General features: G+C 44.8%; 1 protein-coding gene across 4 annotated transcripts in view; it reads left to right on the top strand.

The window, feature by feature from the left end:
• The window catches only part of usp24 (ubiquitin specific peptidase 24), a 55,700-nt gene that overhangs the window by 20,198 nt on the left and 14,942 nt on the right, over positions 1-20,560 (top strand). Inside the window, exons 13-34 of one of the 4 annotated variants that reach the window (XM_014169243.2) lie at positions 461-718; positions 854-952; positions 1,782-1,889; positions 2,031-2,180; positions 5,333-5,464; positions 5,854-5,965; positions 7,601-7,677; positions 11,236-11,376; positions 12,564-12,800; positions 12,958-13,167; positions 13,317-13,490; positions 13,596-13,681; positions 13,777-13,885; positions 14,076-14,231; positions 14,331-14,524; positions 14,961-15,183; positions 15,258-15,420; positions 15,640-15,801; positions 17,720-17,790; positions 17,863-18,023; positions 18,865-18,926; positions 19,027-19,218. In XM_014169243.2, the coding sequence (XP_014024718.1) occupies positions 461-718; positions 854-952; positions 1,782-1,889; positions 2,031-2,180; positions 5,333-5,464; positions 5,854-5,965; positions 7,601-7,677; positions 11,236-11,376; positions 12,564-12,800; positions 12,958-13,167; positions 13,317-13,490; positions 13,596-13,681; positions 13,777-13,885; positions 14,076-14,231; positions 14,331-14,524; positions 14,961-15,183; positions 15,258-15,420; positions 15,640-15,801; positions 17,720-17,790; positions 17,863-18,023; positions 18,865-18,926; positions 19,027-19,218 (3,277 nt within the window). Of the gene's footprint in view, positions 1-460; positions 719-853; positions 953-1,781; positions 1,890-2,027; positions 2,181-5,332; positions 5,465-5,853; positions 5,966-7,600; positions 7,678-11,235; positions 11,377-12,563; positions 12,801-12,957; positions 13,168-13,316; positions 13,491-13,595; positions 13,682-13,776; positions 13,886-14,075; positions 14,232-14,330; positions 14,525-14,960; positions 15,184-15,257; positions 15,421-15,639; positions 15,802-17,719; positions 17,791-17,862; positions 18,024-18,864; positions 18,927-19,026; positions 19,219-20,560 lie in introns of all 4 variants that reach the window. The other 3 variants (XM_014169242.2, XM_014169245.2, XM_014169244.2) reach the window with 3 other exon arrangements.

The raw sequence follows: 20,560 nt of genomic DNA, 5'->3' as shown, positions 1-20,560 counted from the left end.
CTACTAGTCACATCCCAAATCTCACACAGACACAAGTCAAATGATTTGAGTGGCCATGTTACCACGGTAACCTCCTGCCCTGAACATTTTTTCATCTGATATTTTGGGTAAAAGACTCGGGTCACAAAAAATGAAATGAAATTGAGCAATATTACCACATTTACTTCTTTCTAATACATTTCTTGTTTCCGAAAAATTACAAAGCGTGGTCGTTTATTTTTTTTTAATGTAATTCTAACAAAAATATTTTAGCTGGTAGATTTTTTGTTTGTTTGTTCATCTACCTGCCACCATAGCTGGTGGAACAAAAAGTGAATTTTAGGCCGTGTGTGTGTGTGTGTGTGTGTGTGTGTGTGTGTGTGTGTGTGTGTGTGTGTGTGTGTGTGTGTGTGTGTGTGTGTGTGTGTGTGTGTGTGTGTGTGTGTGTGTGTGTGTGTGTGTGTGTGTGTGTGTGTTCCAGAGCTGGGAGGTAGAGAGTGACCGTGTGAGGCAGAAGCTGTTGAGTCTGATTGGGAGGATCGGTAGAGAAGCCCGGTCTGAGGCCACCACAGGGAAGGTGCTGGAAGTGCTGTGGGAGTTAGCCCACCTGCCCATCCTGCCTACCTCCCTGGTACAGCAGGCGTCTGAGGAACACCTGGCCATCCTCACTGACGCATACGCTGTGAAGGAGACTGTAAAGCGCTGCTACATCATCAAATGTATAGAAGACATCAAGAAGGTGAGATACACCCACACTTTCTGTTTCTCCGTAGGTTGAAGCGCTTTGTCACTCACAGCCTTTGAATATCAATGTACGTTTTTTTTTTTTTTACATGCACGCACACGCCCTAAATAAGCCAGTTTATGTTTGTAGACTCAGACTGAGGAGGAGGGTAAAACCAGCGACATTCAGAGCTCGTTTCTTACTGGCTCCTGGGGCAAGAAGAAAGCCAAAGAGAACTCATTGGCCAAAGTAAGAGAAGCCCCTCCACTTCCAACTCTACTGACCAGTCAGCATTCACCTACAATCTTCTCAATGCTACACACCAACCAATTCTGGAGGAGTGCTGGATCACGGGGGGGGGGGGGGGATTTGATTGGTCACTGTGAAGGATTGCTGCACTTGATTTTAATGCTGCATTCATAACCAAGTGGGAAAGTGTAAATTACAAGTTGTGAAGTTGTAAATACCAGTTGGATGCATTCACGTGCTTTGAACTCGTTGAGAAACGCAGATTGGCTAATGGCCAACCAGCTGCGTCAACCATTAACTAAAAGTACTACTATCATGCTTGTAAACAAATTATAGAGTTCAATAACCATATTTATAGATTGCTTTTGTTGTTGCATTTAACTGCCCAAAATGCTGTTATCGAGGTCATTTCCTTAGTTGGTGACGTCAGAGGTCAGCATGTGGAGAAGTCGGAGCTCAGGGATGATAGACGAGTTTCCCACTAGTAATTACCAGTTGGAGGGGCATTCAAGTGGATTTTTCCTAGGTTTATGTGGTAAATTCCACCTTCCCACTTGGTTAAGGACGCAGGGTAACATGAGCTGTTTCAGTACTGCATCAGGTGTCTAATTTTCTGTGGAATGGGCCGGTCTTCATTGAGGTTATAAGGCCTGTGTGTGTTGGGGGAAGTCCAGGTGTATGAGTCAAGGGGTGAGGTATTGATTGGATAAGGTTTGTGTTTGGGCATTAAGGTGTGTGGGGGCGGGGGTGGCTCTGGTGTTCTGTGTCATGTGATTGGATGAGCTGAAGGAATCAGACGGTACTGCTCATCTAGTGTGTGTGTGTGTAGTCTTCTCAGCAGGGCAGCCCCCAAGCGGTCTGGGTGGTTCCAGCTCTGCGGCAGCTCCATGAGATCACACGCTCCTTCATCAAACAGACCTACCAGAAACAGGACAAGGTACACACACACATTACCCCTGCAAGAGAGACCTTATCCAAGATGGCAGCAGTCGACAGCATTAAAAGTACATGAACACATTGCATGACACGTTTTAAAATGAACAGACACATCTTCATAGCACATGTGCTTCCCCAGCAGAGCATCATCCAGGACTTGAAGAAGAACTTTGAGATCGTCAAATTGATCACAGGATCTTTGGTGGTCTGTCATCGACTGGCTGTGTCTGCAGCTGGGAGTAACGGACTGGCCGGACACACACTGGTAGATGGACGATACACCTACCAGGAGGTACCACAGCGCGTGTGTGTGTGTGTGTGTGTGATGTGGTGGCTAATTTCTGCATTACCAAATGAGAAGAGTTACAAACACACCAGTCTGAGTTAAACTACATCTTTAATACTTAAGATACTTTTGCAAAAGTTCTTGACCCCAATAATGCACTCTCTCGAATGAATCATTGAATGAGGTGATTACAGAATGGCTACAGGGATCTTTTATAGCAACGATACAACCCCTTCAATGTACATTGACAAACCACAGATACTTAGTAACAGTTCACAAAGGTTAAGTTTTGTATGACAGATATCAATAAAACACATCAGACAGTAACTGCTATGTCAACAGGATTAATGGTATAACCCAGTATCTGGTCTCCTTAGAACCGTCCCTCCCTGGTACGGTATTGAACAGAACTATTTCATCCAATGGCATATATCAATTGTCAACTCTAGATACTCCCATCTCAAGCAAACCCCCTCTTGACCCTACTCCTGGACAGGCTCACTGGGGGGAGTGAGCCTCTAGGCCATATATTATCACAGGATAAGTGCGAGATCTAAGAGAGGACATACAAGGGTCCATTTACTGCCATAATCCTCCCCACAATAAAGAAAAGGAGGGAGTGACTTGCTCACAGACATTGTGGAGACAAGTCATTGGTTCCTTATTAATCACGCATCCCTTCACATGGTTTAAGAAATAGGTAAAGACACATTCCCATGACGACAAGTCTGACCTCTCCCATCTCTGGGCCCAAAGTGTCTGAGCCCCAGCTAAGGTAGACGTGCAACTGAAAAGACACCAGAGTCCAATGGACACTTTCTAATGACAAGTACCTCAAGTAAGCATATTATACTAATAAAACATCTTAATTATCTATGTTACCCAACTAATTCTGATTCGTCCACGACAGTGTGTGTGTGTGAGTTTATGTGGCTTAGATTAGAGCTGTGACGATACCAGTATTGCAATATTTTTTCTATGGCAAAAAAGAACACCAAGCAAACTCTTTTGTCCTTAAAAAATATGTTGTACGGCCTCCAGAGTGGCGCAGCGTTCTAAGGCACTGCATCGCAGTGTTGCGACGTCACTACAGCCTGGGGCTCGATCCGGCCATGAATGGGACTCCCATAGGGCAGCGCACAATTTGCCCAGCGTCGTCCGGGTTAGGGGAGGGTTTGGCCGGGGGTGCTTTACTTGGCTCATCGCACTCTAGCGACTCCTTGTGGCGGGCCGGGCGCCTGCAGGCTGACTTCAGTTGTCAGTTGAACGGTGTTTCCTCCACACATTGGTGTAGCTGGCTTCCAGGTTAAGCAAGCTGGTGTTAAGAAGCACGGTTTGGCGGGTCATGTTTCGGAGGACGCATGACTCGACCTTCACCTCTTCCGAGCCCGTTGGGGATTTGCAGCGATGAGACAAGATCGTAATCACGAAATTGGGGAGTAAAAATTACAACAACAAAACAATCTGCTGTATGTAAAATATTGTGTGATATAGCTTGGAAAATATGTGACTGGATGACAGAATAAGGATGTTTGTTTCCAACATTAGGGCTGTTTTTCTAAAGACGTTGAATCCGCTTTCGTGTTTTGTTTCCTTGTCACGATACTAAATATCACGATACTCGTATCGTCCCGGCCCTAGTTGAGATGATGGACTGAGGATTTTGACCTCTGAGATTTTGACATTTTAATGTCACAAGTACAGCAAAAGGCCTTTCTTGCAAGTTCTAAACCAAACAATGCAATAATCAAAAACAATGTATTACTAGAAAAAAGCTAATAATAAATATATATGTATGTATGTATGTGTGTGTGTACAGGGGTAAGGGGACTAGGCAACAGGATATAAGTAGCAGCAGGTTGCATGTGAGTGCGTGTGTAGAGTCAGTATAAATGTATATGCATTTTATATGTGAATGAGCAAATGATGGAGTGAATGTTTGTGTGTAGGGCCCTGTGAGTGTGCAAAGAGACAAATATAAAAGGAAACGGCAATAAAGGTAAACTCTGTCCGTTTAAAATATTTTGTTAGCTATTTATCAGTCGTATTGCTTGGGGATAGAAGCTGTTCAAGAGCCTGTTGTGAGACTTGATCCAACGGTACCTCTTGCCGTGCGGCAACAGAGAAAATAGTCTACGGCTTGGGTGGTTGTGGTCTTTGGTGATTTTCCAGGCCTTCTTTTCACACCGCTTGATATAGAGGTCCTGGATGGCAGGGAGCTCGGCCCCAGTGATGTACTGAGCTGTTCGCACAACCCTCTGTAGCGCCATGCGATTGAGGGCGGTGCTATTGCCATACCAAGCAGTGATGCAGCCAGTCAATATGCTCTCAATGGTACAGCTGTAGATCCTTTTTAAGGATTTGAGGACCCACTCCAAACCTTTTCAACCTCCTGAGGGGGAAGAGGCACTGTCGCGCCTTCAAGACTGTGCGTGTGTATTTGGACCATTTTAAGTCTTTAGTGGTTTCGACAACGAGTAACTTGAAGTTGTCTACCTGCTCCACTGCCACTCCGTCGATGTGGATGGGGGCGTCCGTGCCCCCCGTTTTCTCTAGTCCACGATCAGCCCCTTGGTCTTGCTGACGTTGAGGGAGAGATTGTTGCTCTGACCTTCACCCTGTAGGCTGACTCATTGTCGCCGGTGTTGGGGTCGTGCGTGGGTGAACAAGGAGTACAGAAGGGGACTAAGCACACATCCCTGTGGGGCCCCTCTGTTAAGGGTCAGCCTGGTGGAGGTGATGTTGCCTACCCTCACCACCTCGGGTCGGCCCGTCAGGACGTCCAGGATCCAGTTGCAGAGGGAGGTATTCAGACCCAGAGTCCTAAGCTTGGTGACAAGCTTGTAGGGGATAATGTTGTTGAGTGCTGAGCTGTAGTCAGTGAACAGAATTCTCACATAGGTATTCTTCTTATCTCAGTGGGTGAGGGCAGTGTGGAGACCAATTGAGATTGTTGGGGTGGTATGCAAATTTGAGTGGCTGGGATGGTGCCGTTAATGTCTGCCATAACCAGCCTCTCAAAGAACTTAATGATTACAGAAGTGAGTGCTACAGGGTGGTAATCATTGTGGCACGAAGCCTTAGAGTTCCTCGGAACAGGGATGATTGTGTTTTGAAGTACATGTTAGCCTCTGACTCTTTCTCCCTCCCCTTCTCAGTATCTAGACGGCCACCTGAGGTTCCTGGCCTTCTTCCTCCAGGAGGCCAGCCTCTACCTGGTCTGGAACAGAGCCAAAGAACTATGGGACTGCCTGGTCTCTGGGCCTGAAGTTTGCGAGCTGGACAGAGAGGTACCTACACATGTTACATAGTCGTGTGTGTGTGTGTGTGTGTGTGTGTGTGTGTGTGTGTGTGTGTGTGTGTGTGTGTGTGTGTGTGTGTGTGTGTGTGTGTGTGTGTGTGTGTGTGTGTGAATAAATAAAAAAACTAAGAAATTGTGCTGTTTGCCTAATATAAGGAATTAGAAATTATTTATAGTTTTACCTTTGACACTAAAGTATATTTTAGGAATTACATTTACTTTTGATACCTAAGTATATTTAAAACAAAATAATTTTTTACTTTTACTCTAGTAGGATTTTACTTAATTCATTTTCTGTTAAGGTATTTTTACTTGTACTCAAGTATGACAATTGTGTACTTTTTCCACCACTCTGACTTTACCTGTGTGTGTGTGTAGATGTGTTTTGAATGGTTCACTAAGGGCCAGCATGATCTGGAGAGTGATGTTCAGCAGCAGCTCTTCAAAGAGAAGATCCTCAAATTGGAGCCCTACGAGATTACTATGAATGGTGAGACACACACACACACACACACACACACACACACACACAATGTATCTTTTGTTTACATTTTTGTTGGCAGCCCACTCATTGACATAAAGTGCATTTGGAAAGTATTCAGACCCATTCACTTTTTTCAAGTTTTGTTTAAACAATTCTAAAATTGATTAAATTAATATTTTTCCTCATCAATCTACACACAATACCCATAATGACAAAGCAAAAACAGGTTTTTAGATATGTTTGCATATTTATTACAAATCAAACACAGAACCTTATTTGCATAAGTATTCAGACCCTTTGCTATTAGACTCCAAATTGAGCTCAGGTGCATCCTGTTTCCATTGGTCATCTGTGAGATGTTTCTACAACTTAATTGGAGTCCACCTGTTGTAAATTCTATTGCTTGTACAATATTTAAAAGGCACACACCTGTCTAGATAAGGTCCCACAGTGAATGTCAGAGCAAAAACCAAGCCATGAGGTCTAATTAATTGTCCATAGATATCCAAGACATGATTGTGTCGAGGCACAGATCTGGGGAAGGGTACCAAAAAATGTCTGCAGCATTGAAGGTCCCCAAGAACACAGTGGCCTCCATCATTCTTAAATAGAAGAAGTTTGGAACCACCAAGGCTCTTCCTAGAGTTGGCTGCCCGGCCTAACTGACAATCGGGGGAGAAGGGCCTTGGTCAGGGAAGTGACCAAGAGCTCAAGAGTTTCTCTATGTAGATGGGAGAACCTTCCAGAAGGACAACCATCTCTGCAGCACTCCACCAATCAGACATTTATGGTAGAGTGGCCAGACGGAAGCCACTCTTCAGTAAAAGGCACATGACCGCTCGCTTGGAGTTTGCCAAAAGGCACCTAAAGGACTCTCAGACCATTTAGAAACAAGATTCTCTTTTCTGATGAAACCAAGATTGAACTCTTTGGCCAAGTGAATGCCAAGCGTCAGGTCTGGAGGAAACCTGGCAGCACGCCTACGGTGAAGCGTGGTGGCTGAGATTGCTGTGGGGTTGTTTTTCAGCAGCAGGGACTGGGAGACTAGTCAGATGAACGGAGCAAAGAAAAAAAGATTTAAAAAACCTGCTCCAAAGTGCTCATGACCTCAGACTGGGGCGACGGTTCATCTTCCAACAGGACAACAACCCTAAGAACACAGCCAAAACAACGCAGGAGTGACTTCGGGACAAGTCTGAATGTCCTTGAGTGGCCCAGTCAGAGCTCAGACTTCAACCCGATCGAACATCTCTGGAGAGACCTGAAAATAGCTGTGCAGCGACGCTCCCCATCCAATCTGACAGAGCTTGAGAGGATCTGCGAAGAAGTATGGGAGAAACTCCCCAAATACAGGTTTGAGAAGACTCAAGGCTGTAATCGCTGCCAAAGGTGCTTCAACAAAGTACTGAGTAAAGGGTCTGAATACTTATGTTTACAAACATTTCTTAAAACCAGTTTTTGCTTTGTCATTATGGGGTATTGTGTGTAGATTGAGGGCAACCAACAATTTAATCAATTTTACAATAAGGTTGTAACCTAACAAAATGTGGAAAAAGTCAAGGGGTCTGAATACTTTCCGAATGCACTGCATGTAGATCTTACGTAGTGGCTTTAACCAGGGTTTTTTGGGGGATTTTTCAGGCTTCAATCTGTTCAAGACCTTTTTTGAGAACGTCAACCTATGTGACCATCGCTTGAAACGCCAGGGGACTCAACTGGTGAGTCAGTACATGCACACACAGTCTTGTTTTACTAACATTGTGGGGACACAATTGATTCCCATTCAAAATCCTATTTTCCCTTACCCTAAGCTTAACCCCAAAACTTAATCCTAAATCTAACCCTAATTCTAGAAATAGCCTTTTTCCTTATGAGGATCGCCAAAATGTCCCCAGTTGGTTGTATTTTTTTTTTGTTCCCACAAATATAGTTACATTTGTCTACACACCGCCCTTTTTAGGTCATTACACGAAATGAGTGCCTTATGCGTCCATTTGGTATTTTAATTAGAAATTGTGCTCCAATATAGAATTTTAAAAACCTGTTATATTCAGATAAGTGCCCTTTTTAATATAGACCCCATGGAGAATTCAATAAAACTGATTTTGAATAAAGTGTTTTGTAGTGGAAAACTGAGTTGGTCGAGCTTAACACATCAACCTTGTTACCCATATATAGACAGGCTAGAAATGTTTTAGAAATGTCTTCTTTTTTTTTGTGAAGCTTGCATTCAATTGCCTGTTGCACAAAACAAGCTTCCATTTCTTCTGTCATAAAATAATATATGGCTGATTTTAAGATGAAATCATCAGACCTGTTACAGTCAACTCTGACTTTATTTGGCACTTAAAGCGGCAACATATAACTTTTGGGGCGACCCAACAAAATTGACATAGAAATTTGAGTTAAAGATCTGTCAGAAGTTTCATTTTAGATTTTTTTTTTACTTTCGGTTTTGTACACCAGCTTCAAACAGCTGAAAATATAGTATTTTGGATATGGAAAATATTTTTTACAGCTGTTTAGATGATACAATGAATCTCTACACTATACTTGCTTGTTTTGTCACTAACTGAAATGAAGCAAACTACTAGAATTTTAGAAACCAGGAAATGGCAGAGCGATATCTGCATTGTGCACCTTTTAATAGGCATTAATAATACTAATACTTTCTATAGTCCAGGTATACCCAAACTGGGGGTACGCGCAATGCCGTCGGGGGTACGCCAAATAAAAATGTGATTCACATTTAATTATAAAAAAAAATAACATTTTCAAACAGTACATTTATATTTTCCAACGGGAATATACATTTGTGTGAGGTTTTTTCTCTCGCCTGAGTAGCCTCGTTTCACTGGCAAAAATCAAATTAAACCATCTAGGAGCGCGCTCCTGTTCACACGCAACAAAAGATGGGGGACGTTCAGAGTGACACGTACAAAGAACAGTGCTACTTCTTCATTTCTCAAAAGAAAAACATCGACCAATTTCTAAAGACTGTTGACATCTAGTGGAAGCCATAGGAACTGCAACCAGGTTCCTAATAATTAGTGTATCTCATAGAAACCATTGGAAAATCCTATGACCTCAATTTCTCTTTTCCCTGGATGGTTTCTCCTCGGGGTTTCTCCTGCCAAATCAGTTCTGTTATACTCAGACATTATTTTAACATTTTTAGAAACTTTAGAGTGTTTTCTATCCAAATCTACCAATTATATGCATATCCTAGCTTCTGGGCCTGAGTAACAGACAGTTTACTTTGGGCATGCTTTTCATCCGGACAACAAAGTACTGCCCTCTAGCCTTAAGAAGTTTTAACAAATGTATCATATAGTGTGTGTGTGTGTGGCAGACTTACAATGATGGCAAAAAACAACATTTGATATTGCGCTGACCCTGATGCTAGCCTGTTAGGGCTAGGGGGCAGCATTGACACGGCTGGATAAAAAACATACCCGATTTAATCTGGTTACCACTCCTACCCAGTAACTAGAATATGCATATACTTATTACATATGGATAGAAAACACCCTAAATTTTCTAAAACTGTTTGAATGGTGTCTGTGAGTATAACAGAACTCAAATGGCAGGTCAAAACCTGAGAGATTCCTTTACAGGAAGTGGCCTGTCTGACCATTTGTTGAACTTCTTTTCCATCTCTATCATTTACTAAGGATCTCTGCTCTAACGTGACACTTCCCACGTCGTCCATAGGTGCTCAGAGCCCGGGAAAAAACAGAATGTCGTCATTCCAGCCCCAGGCTGAAACACATTATCGCCTTTCTCAAGTGGCCGATCAAGGGACACTGGCTTATGCGCGTGACCCCGACCGCCCCCGCCTTTGGGATTTTTTTCCTCTGTTTGCCGAAAAGGAGATTCCCTGTCGGAATATTATCGCTTTTCTACGAGAAAAATGTCGTAAAAATTGATTTTAAACAGCGGTTGACATGCTTCGAAGTACGCTAATGGAATACTTAGAATTTTATTGTCACGAATTGCGCCATGCGCGTGACACTTCTTTACTATTTCGGATAGTGTCTGGAACGCACGAACAAAACGCCGCTATTCGGATATAACGATGGATTATTTTGGACCAAACCAACATTTGTTGTTGAAGTAGCAGTCCTGGGTGTGTATTCTGACGAAGACAACAAAAGGTAATGAAACTTTTATAATAGTAAATATGATTATGGTGAGTGCTAAACTTGCCGGGTGTCTAAATAGCGAGCCCGTGATGCCTGGGCTATGTACTTAGAATATTGCAAAATGTGCTTTCACCAAAAAGCTATTTTAAAATCGGACATATCGAGTGCATAGAGGAGGTCTGTATCTATAATTCTTAAAATAATTGTTATGCTTTTTGTGAACGTTTATCGTGAGTAATTTAGTAAAATGTTAGCGAATTCCCCGGAAGTTTGCGGGGGGTATGCTAGTTCTGAACGTCACATGCTAATGTAAAAAGCTGGTTTTTGATATAAATATGAACTTGATTGAACAAAACATGCATGTATTGTATAACATAATGTCCTAGGGTTGTCATCTGATGAAGATCATCAAAGGTGAGTGCTGCATTTAGCTGTCTTCTGGGTTTTGGTGACATTATATGCTGGCTTGAAAAATGGGTGTCTGATTATTTCTGGCTTGGTACTCTGCTGACATAATCTAATGTTTTGCTTTCGTTGTAAAGCCTTTTTGAAATCGGACAGTGTGGTTAGATTAACGAGAGTCTTGTCTTTAAATGGCTGTAAAATAGTCATATGTTTGAGAAATTGAAGTAATAGGATTTTTAAGGTTTTGAAAATCGCGCCACAGGATAGCAGTGGCTGTTACGTAGGTGGGACGAATTCGTCCCCCATAGGCTAGAGGTGGTACGCAGCTGGAGGTTGAATGTTTGAAGGTGTACAGGACTATAAAAATGTTTGGGAACCACTACTATAGTCTTTATTTTTTATTTAAAAAACATTTATGTTGAACATGTATGTGCTCTATATAACAATGTTAAAATGAGGTGACATCTATTTAAGGCACCGACATGGTGGAATGACCCTTTTTATTAAATCATTTGGTTCATGACATGTCTAGACAGTCGTTCATCTCCATATCAGCATTGAGACATATTTTCAGAGCTGGAAAGTAATTTATGGACTCCAACAATCTGACAGTTTCTGTCAATTTATTCAGCATATGAGGCTAACACTAGCATGACAGTTAGGATTAATGCACCTGAGGGACCTAAACACCCTAACCCTTTTATCATTACGGTCCTGTGTGTGTAGTTTGTGGAGCGGCTGGACCTGTCTGGGATGGACTTTATCTGGCGCATTGCCATGGAAACGCCTGACGAGGAGATCGCTAACGAGGCTATCCAGCTCATCATCACCTATAGCTACACCAACCTCAACCCAAAGATGAAGAAGGTGCGTGTGTGTGCGTGTGCGCGCGCGTGTAGGGTTTGATGGCGGATTACTTGAAAAAGGTAATCAGTTACTGATTAGAGATTACATGACCGTAAAAGTAATTTGTAATATAATCCATTGGAATGAGTAACACAATCTGATTACTTTTGGATTACTTGGTTAGCCAGCATCTGCAACATCAGTTTATGCTGCAGACTGATGAGTGACCTCTCTGCACACCTGTCTCTCCTCTTGCCCACCCAACTCACCAGCATTTTTGGGCAATTGCTGGCTCAGATGCCTGTTGCATCTTCTTGATGAAATGGCATCACTGCTAAAAAGTCAGTTTCATTGTCAAGTTGTAGGGAAAACATACCCAACTCTCATTCTTTGATTGTGCAGTTATAGTCCTACTGCACCCAGCTGCCAAGCAGATAGTGCTCAGTAAAAGAGGAAATGGTCATTGGAATGTCTGGCCCACCTTTAGCATAACAGTCTGGAATGATAAAGTAGACATATGTAACGGATCCAAGAGAAATCTGATTATTTAAGTTGGAGTTGGATGATCAATTGTGCAAATATTCTGAATGTGTACTATTCTCAGTTTGCAAAAACACGTAGATCTGTCTGCCAAGACTGACCAGGTATATTTCAGTGTACTTATTTCCACTGAAACTAGAGGGTTGGCTGTGTAAGCATCTGATTTGTCGTGTGTGTCATCTCAGGGCTTAGGAAGTGAACAAACAGGATGGACCTGTGTTAACTAATCTAAAGTGTCCTTTTGACAGAAAGATCCTGATGAAATGGGGGATGATTTAGTTCTCAGTAAGCGGGGGTCTGATGTTTTTTTGTTTAAAGAAAGTTTCTGTAGAAACAACCAAGGAAAGTCTTTGGCAGTTTTGGAGATTTTAAATAGATCCGAACAGAAAGGAGAAGTATCCATTTCTACTAAAAGGTGACACTCAGCACAGCTCTCAAAAACCTGCAATTTCTATTGCAGCACACATCTTGATATTAGATGAAGTAATTACTTGTTTTTAACAATATAACTAATTTGATTACGCCATTTTTATTTTAAGCAATCTGGGCTGAAAGTTACTTCATTTTTGTAATACGATTACATAATCCCTGTTACATGCAATCCGTTAGTACCCAAACCTGTGTGGGTCATGGTTACGATCTCTGCTATTGACTCTGTGTGTCTGTAGGATTCTGTGTCTTTACACAAGAAGTTCATTGCTGATTGTTACAAACGACTGGAGGCAGCCAGTTCAGCTCTAGGAGGCCCCACGTTGACTCATGCTGTTACCAGGGCAACCAAGATGCTGACGGCCACCGCCATGCCAACTGTTGCTACGTCGGTCCAATCACCTTCCAGGTCCACCAAACTGGTGATCATTGAGAGGCTGCTGCTATTGGCTGAGCGTTACGTCATCACTATCGAGGTAAGACCTCACACCGACCAAAATATGTAACACGGCATTTACAATTTTAGTTTTAAGCGTTAGACTACTTTCACCTACATGTCCTTATAAACCATTTCTATTTGGGGGATGAGAGCGTGACATGGAAAGATAGAAAAATGACTGTGTGTGTGTGTAGGATCTGTACTCTGTGCCTCGTACCATTCTACCTCACGGAGCGTCGTTCAACGGCCACCCTGTCTCTCTACACGTCACCTATGAGTCCACCAAAGACAGCTTCACCCTGGAGGCCCACAGTAACGAGACTGTAGGCAGCGTCCGCTGGAAGATCGCTGAGCACCTCAGCTGTCCAGTCGACAATGTCCAAATCTTTGCCAATGACAGCGTGGTGAGTGTGTGTTATTTGTGTGTCTTGTTGACTGAACAGTGTGTGTAACAGCGTAGTAAGCCAAAAAATTGAAGTGTGTGTGTGTGTGTGACTGTGTATCATATGTATCTGTGCGTTTTGTGTAACTCTCTCCCTCTCCCCGTCTGTAGTTGACAATGAACCGGGACCAGAAGCTGCTGTCCCAGCTGGGGTTCAGTGATGAGCAGTCTCTGACAGTGAAGAGCTCTGGCACCGGCACGCCCTCTGGTGGCAGCTCTGAATCCTCCGCCTCCGCGTCCTCCTCCAGCTCTGCGGTCTTCAACTCGGCCTACGCTATGGAACAGGTAAACCACACACAATCACACACACACAATCACTCACTGACATGCATATACGAACACACTGAGTTCATGTTTGGGTCTGATTATGTGCTAACGGTGTGTTTGTAGGAGAAGTCCCTTCCAGGTGTTGTCATGGCGTTGGTGTGCAACGTGTTTGAGATGCTCTACCAGCTGGCCAACCTGGACGAACCCCGGTGAGTTGTGCACGAACACACACAGATCCTTCAAGGACCTGGACCTGAATGTATGACGTTCCGTGTGTGTGTGTGCGTGTGTGTGTGTGTTCCAGGACAACCCTGCGTGTACGTAAGCTGCTGCTGCTGATCCCAACAGACCCAGAGGTTCAGGACGCTCTAGATAACTTTGTTCCCAAAGAGTCCAGTGTCTGGAGTCACCAGGTACATTTACATTTAGTTCTATAGCGACTAACCCTTCAGTACTATAATAATCTAACCCTGTACTAGCAACCATCAGGTCAGACCCGGTGGGTTAGTTTGTGTTTGGGTTGAAATGATGAGGACAGTTCAACCCCTCTGACCAGAGCCAGGATGATAACGTGTATGCGTTTCCTGTGTGTGTCTGCTGTAGAAGACGCTGTTCACCCTGGGTCAGGGGTCAGGCTCTCGGTCTCCGTCTCTGGGTTCTAAGCAGCAGCACCAGCCCAGTGCTGCCTCCATCTTAGAATCACTCTTCAGATCCTCTGCTCCCGGGATGTCCACCTTCAGAGTCCTCTACAACCTAGAGGTACACACACTCCTATACACACACACACACATTTGTGCACGGACACACTTCTTTCTGTGACCTCTCTCTTTCTTCTCCTTTCTCTCTTTCTTCCTCAAGGTGTTGAGTTCTAAGTTGATGCCAACCTCAGATGATGAGATGGCTAAGACCAGTGTCAAGTCTTTCTGTGAGAACTTCCTGAAAGCTGGAGGTCTCAGTTTGGTGGTGAATGTGATGCAGCGAGACTCTATTCCCTCTGAGGTGGACTATGAGACCAGACAGGGAGTCTACTCCATCTGTCTACAACTGGCCAGGTACACACACACACACACACACACACACACACACAGTGGCGGTTCTAGCTTGTATGGCTCCCTGGGCGAACCCCCACCGACCATTCTACACTAACTGTAATTTTTATTCAGACATTTGGAACAACACATAAATAATCATACCATTTAAACTATATAAATATAAAATATAAACCAAAATAAGTCATAAATATCAAAAATAAGTAACAAATAGAAACAAATGTGTGTTGATTTGGCACTCGAGCATCAATACATTACCCATCCCCCAACACTGTCAACCAAGAGTCAACACTAAACCAATTCACCTTGGTGGTGTGCAGACTGCTTTTATTGTCGACTATACCTAAATCCACCACTGCGCGCGTGCGCACACACACACACACGTTTAGATAAGTTGTTAGAGAGGTTGAATGTGATTGGAACTTTCTTTCCCCTGCAGGTTCCTATTGGTTGGCCAGAGTATGCCGTCGTTGCTGGATGATGATGTCATCCGAGAGGGCGACACGCTGTCTAGTCGGCCGTTCCGTAACGCGGGGCGACCGGGGAGACAGCTGTCGCTGTGTGGGACGCCTGAGAAGAGCTCCTATAGACAGATGTCTCTGTCTGAACGCTCCTCCATCAGAGTAGAGGAGATCATCCCTGCAGCACGCGTAGCTATACAGGTACACACACACACACACACACCCTAATACACACACATCTTACACACACCTCTAACCATGTCTTTCCTCCATAGACGATGGAGGTGGGGGACTTCACCTCGACGTTGGCGTGCTTCATGCGTCTGACATGGGCAGCAGCCGCCGGCCGATTGGACCTCGTCGGCAGTCCACAGCCAATCAGACCTGAGCACAGCTCGCTCCTCCCACTTGGGGTCCGCACCCGTGTCAGCAGCACTGGTGAGAGACACACGCATACAAGGCACTGGTGGAATATATTGACACACATTTAACATACACACACATCAGTCTGAATTGTGAGCAATGAAATGGATGGTCTGTTACGCTCTTCTGATTCTTTAGCCTTATACTGAGGATTTCTCTCTCTCTCTCCTCTCTCTCTTTATACATCTCCCTTCCTCTGTCTCTCTCTCTCTCTCTCTCTCTCTCTCTCGACAGGAAGTAACTGCAGTTCCAGCAGTGAGGGTGAAGCGCCACCCACAGCTCTGCATGCTGGCATATGCGTGAAGCAGCAGAGTGTTTCTATTAAAGACTGCATCATCGCTAGAGAGGCCCTGTCACTACTGGTCACCTGTCTACAGCTACGAACACAGCAGCTAGGTAACACACACACACACACACACACACACACACACACACACACACACACACACACACACACACACACACACACACACACTACTCTGTCTCTACTGGTCACCTGTCTACAGCTACGAACACAGTAGTTAGGTAACACACACACACTGTCTCTACAACATACACACACTGTCTCTACGGGTCACCTGTCTACAGCTATGGACACAGCAGCTAGGTAACACACACACACACACACACACACACACTGTCTCTACTGGTCTCGTGGCTACGAACACTGCAGCTAGGTAACACACACTGACATTTTCAAACCCTGACCCAGTCTGTAATCCCTACATGTTTCAAGCAGTCCACCATAGTCCCTGTGCCCAATAATGCCAAGGTAACCTGTCTAAATGACTATCGCCCTGTAGCACTCGCATCTGTAGCCATGAAATATTTAGAAAGGCTGGTCATGGCTCACATCAACACCATTATCCTAGAAACCTAGACACACTCCAATTCGCATACGGCCCAACAGATCCACAGATGACGCAATCTCTATTGCACTCCACACTGCCCTTTCCCACCTGGACAAAAGGAACACTTACATGAGAATGCTGTTCATTGACTACAGGTCAGTGTTCAACACCATAGTGCCCTCCAAGCTCATCACTAAGTTAAGCTCCCTGGGACTGAACGGATCCGGGACTTCCTGATGAGCCGCCCCCCAGGTGATGAGGGTAGGCAACAAAACATCTGCCATGCTGACCCTCACCACGGGTGCCCCTCGGGTGCGTGGTTAGTCCCCTCCTGTACTCCCTGTTCACCCACGACTGCGTGGCCACGTGCTACTTCAAAACCATCATTAAGTTTGCTGACGGCACGACAATGGTAGGCCTGATCATCAACGACGATGAGACAGCCTATAGGGAGGAGGTCAGAGACCTGGCAGTGTGGTGCCAGGACAACAACCTCTCCCTCAACGTGATCAATACAAAGGAGCTGATCGTGGACTACAGGAAACAACGGGCCGAGCACGCCCCCATTCACATCGACGGGGCTGTAGTGGAGCGGGTCGAGAGCTTCAAGTTCTTCGGGGTCCACATCACTAAGGATCTATCTTGGTCCACACACACCAACACAGTCTTGAAGAGGGAATGACAACACCTCTTCCCTCTCAGGAGGCTGAAAAGATTTGGCTTGGATCCTCAGATCCTCAAAAAGTTATACAGCTGCATCATTGTGAGCAGCTTGACTGGCGGCATCACCGCTTGGTATGGCAACTGCTTGGCACCTGACCGCAAGGCACTACAGAGAGTAATGCGTACATCACTGTGGCCAGGCTCCCTGCCATCCAGGACCTGTATACCAGGCGGTGTCACAGGAAGGCCCTAAAAATGGTCACTTACCCACACAAGTCATAGACTGTTATCTCTGCTACTGTATGGCGAGTGGTACCGATGCACCAAGTCTGGAACCAACAGAACCCTGAACAGCTTCTACCCCCAAGCCATAAAACAGCTAAATTGTTAGTCCAGGTAGCTATTTGGTTAACTATTTAACTATCTGCATTGACCCTTTTTGCACTAACTTTTTTTGTCTTATTCCATACGCTACTGTTTATCTGTGACTTTATTCTTAGTTCTATGTACATATCTACCTCAATTACCTCGTACCCCTGCACACCGACTCGGTATTGGTACCCCGCGTATAGAGCCAAGTTATCGCTGCTCATTGTGTATTTATTATTATGGGTTTTACTTTTCTATTACTTCTCTATTTTCTTTCTCTCTGCGTTGTTGGGAAGGGCCCGTAAGTAAGCATTTCACTGTTTGTATTCATCACATGCTTGGTAAACAACAGATGTAGACTGTGGCTTTGATTTGACACACAGACGCTGTTTTGTAAAGACGGAATGCTAACAGTGTGTTTGTCTCTCCAGGCTCATTCTACATCCTCCCCTGTGTCAGTGACTTCATCATCGACATCCTGCTAGGATCAGCCAGTGGAGAGGTAACTAGGATGTGTGTCGGTGTGTGAGACTGAGTGAGTGTGTGTGTGGGTTCTAACCCGTGTCTCTGTCAGATCCGGCGAGTGGCATGTGACCAGCTGTACACTCTGAGCCAATCGGACAGCTCTGCGTTCCCTGAGATCGTCAAACCCAACGTGTTCCTGCTCCGAGTCGTCCTCAGCTCCCAGCTGCCCCTCTGGAGCCCCACGTCTGTCATGAGAGGAGTCAACCAGAGGTACACACACGTGTTGTTGTCATTGCTACTGGGAGGCAGTAGTAAGTTATGTTAAACAGCAGATGGCGCCAAATTATCCATGATAGATGGACTAACATGCTGACCACACCGCTTGCAATGATTTGAATAACATACATGTTATTCAATCATTGCATCCAAACTGCTCGCGTGTGTCAACGAGCGTCTGCGTAGCCAGGCGCTAAAATAGAACTTGGTTCTATTCGTGACTCCTGATGCGCTGCAAGTCCCGCCTCTCCCATCTCCTCATTGGTTTTTAGGAGCGTATACCGACGTGGGTGATTGAAAGATGAACTGAGGTCCACACTCCAGTCCAGTTGGTGGTGGTAATGCACCTTAAAGTTGGTGGCCAACCACCATATAACGTCCAAAGAAGAAGACTGATGCAGGAATGATTACTAGAAACAAACTCGGTTTACCCTTTTAACTGTGGATTAATTGTCGGAATAGAGGACCTTGTGCATTTCAGGTAAAATAACAACCTAATGTTTATATCCCAGGACAAATTAGTAGCAACATCTATCTAGCTAGCTAAATTAGCATGAATGTTTAATGCTTTTCAACCTGTCCCCAAATTAATATAGTTGGTTCAGAGTTCGTTTCAACCTGCGTGTCCTGATCGCGTCTGGACAAAATCAACATGCGTGCGGATGCCCGCTCGCGCCCGGTCGAGTCAGCATGTAACTGGAAAATATCACTTAAAAGCTGATGTATAGCGTCATATAGCTGTAGCTAGTTGTAAGTGTATATGGATGTACAGCGCCACAGCCTGTTTTGTCCTGTCTGTTGTCTATATCTGAGTAATATTGTTCTGTCTATCCAGGTTGCTGTCACAGTGTACTGAGTACTTTGACCTGCGATGTCAACTACTGGATGACTTGACCAGTAAGTTTATACACACACACACACACACACACACACACACACACACCAACAGTTTTCCAACACTCATTGACGCATGATGAATGCTCCTGTCCCACTCCAGGTTCGGAGATGGAGGTGTTGTCAGTGAGTGCGGTGGCCATGTTGGAAGATGAGATCAGCTGGTTGGATAACTTTGAGCCCAGCTGGAGCTCTGAGATGGAGACCAGTGAGGCTGACAACATCCTGCAGGCTGGACACCTCCGCCTCATCAAAACACTACTGTCACTCTGTGGCACAGAGAAGGAACAGCTGGGTGAGTACACACACATTCATATACCGTGCCTTCGGAAAGTATTCAGACCCCTTGACTTTTTCCACATTTTGTTACGTTACAGCCTTGTTCTAAAATGTATTAAATAGTTTTCCTCCTCATCAATCTACACACAATACCCCATAATGACAAAGCAAAAACTGTTTATGAATTTTTGCAAATGTAATTAAAAAAAAAAAGTATAACATTTACATAAGTATTCAGATCCTTTACTCAGTACTTTGTTGAAGCACCTTTGGCAGCGATTACAGCCTCAAGTCTTCTTGGGTATGACGCTACAAGCTTGGCACACCTGTATTTGGGGAGTTTCTCCCATTCTTCTCTGCAGATCCTCTCAAGCTCTGTCAGGTTGGATGGGGAGCGTCGCTGCACAGCTATTTTCAGGTCTCTCCAGAGATGTTCGATGGCTTCAAGTCCGGGCTCTGGCTGGGCCACTCAAGGACATTCAGAGACTTGTTCCGAAGCTGCTCCTGCGTTGTCTTGGCTTTGTGCTTGGGGTCGTTGTCCTGTTGGAAGGTGAACCTTTGCCCCAGTCTGTCAATGATCTCTCTGTACTCTGCTTCACCGTAGGGATGGTGCCAGGTTTCCTCCAGACGTGATGCTTGGCATTCAGGCCAAAGAGTTAAATCTTGGTTTCAGAGAGAATCTTGTTTCTCATGGTCAGAGTCCTTTAGGTGCCTTTTGGTAAACTCCAAGCGTGCGGTCATGTGCCTTTTACTGAAGAGTGGCTTCCGTCTGCCCACTCTACCATAAAGGCCTGATTGGTGGAGTGCTGCAGAGATGGTTGTCCTTCTGGAAGGTTCTCCCATCTCCTTAGAGGAACTCTGGAGCTCTGTCAGTGTGACCATCGGGTTCTTGGTCACCTCCTTGACTAAGGCCCTTCTCCCCTGATGGCTCAGTTTGGCCGTGCGGCCAGCTGTAGGAAGAGTCTTGGTGGTTCCAAACTTCTTCCATTTAAGAATGATGGAGGCCACTGTCTTCTTGGCGACCTTCAATGCTGCAGACATGTTTTGGTGCACTTCCCCAAATCTGTGCCTCGACACAATCCTGTCTAGGAGCTCTACGGACAATTCCTTCGACCTAATGGCTTGGTTTTTGCTTTGACATGCACTGTCAACTGTGGGACCTTATATAGACAGGTGTGTGTGTGTGTGTGTGTGTGTGTGTGTGTGTGTGTGTGTGTGTGTGTGTGTGTGTGTGTGCGCCTTTCCACCTGGACACACACCTGGACAGCCAGTCTGTACACACATCAGAACACAGACAGCCATACATACAGATCAGATCCTTTAAGGTTACATTTTCCGAATGCTTTGCTGTGGTAGGG

Source organism: Salmo salar, chromosome ssa23 (assembly GCF_905237065.1).
Source record: "Salmo salar chromosome ssa23, Ssal_v3.1, whole genome shotgun sequence".
NCBI classification, from domain to species: domain Eukaryota; kingdom Metazoa; phylum Chordata; class Actinopteri; order Salmoniformes; family Salmonidae; genus Salmo; species Salmo salar.
The sequence above is the reverse complement of the archived record's forward strand: the minus strand, read 5'-3'. Positions and strand labels throughout refer to the sequence as shown.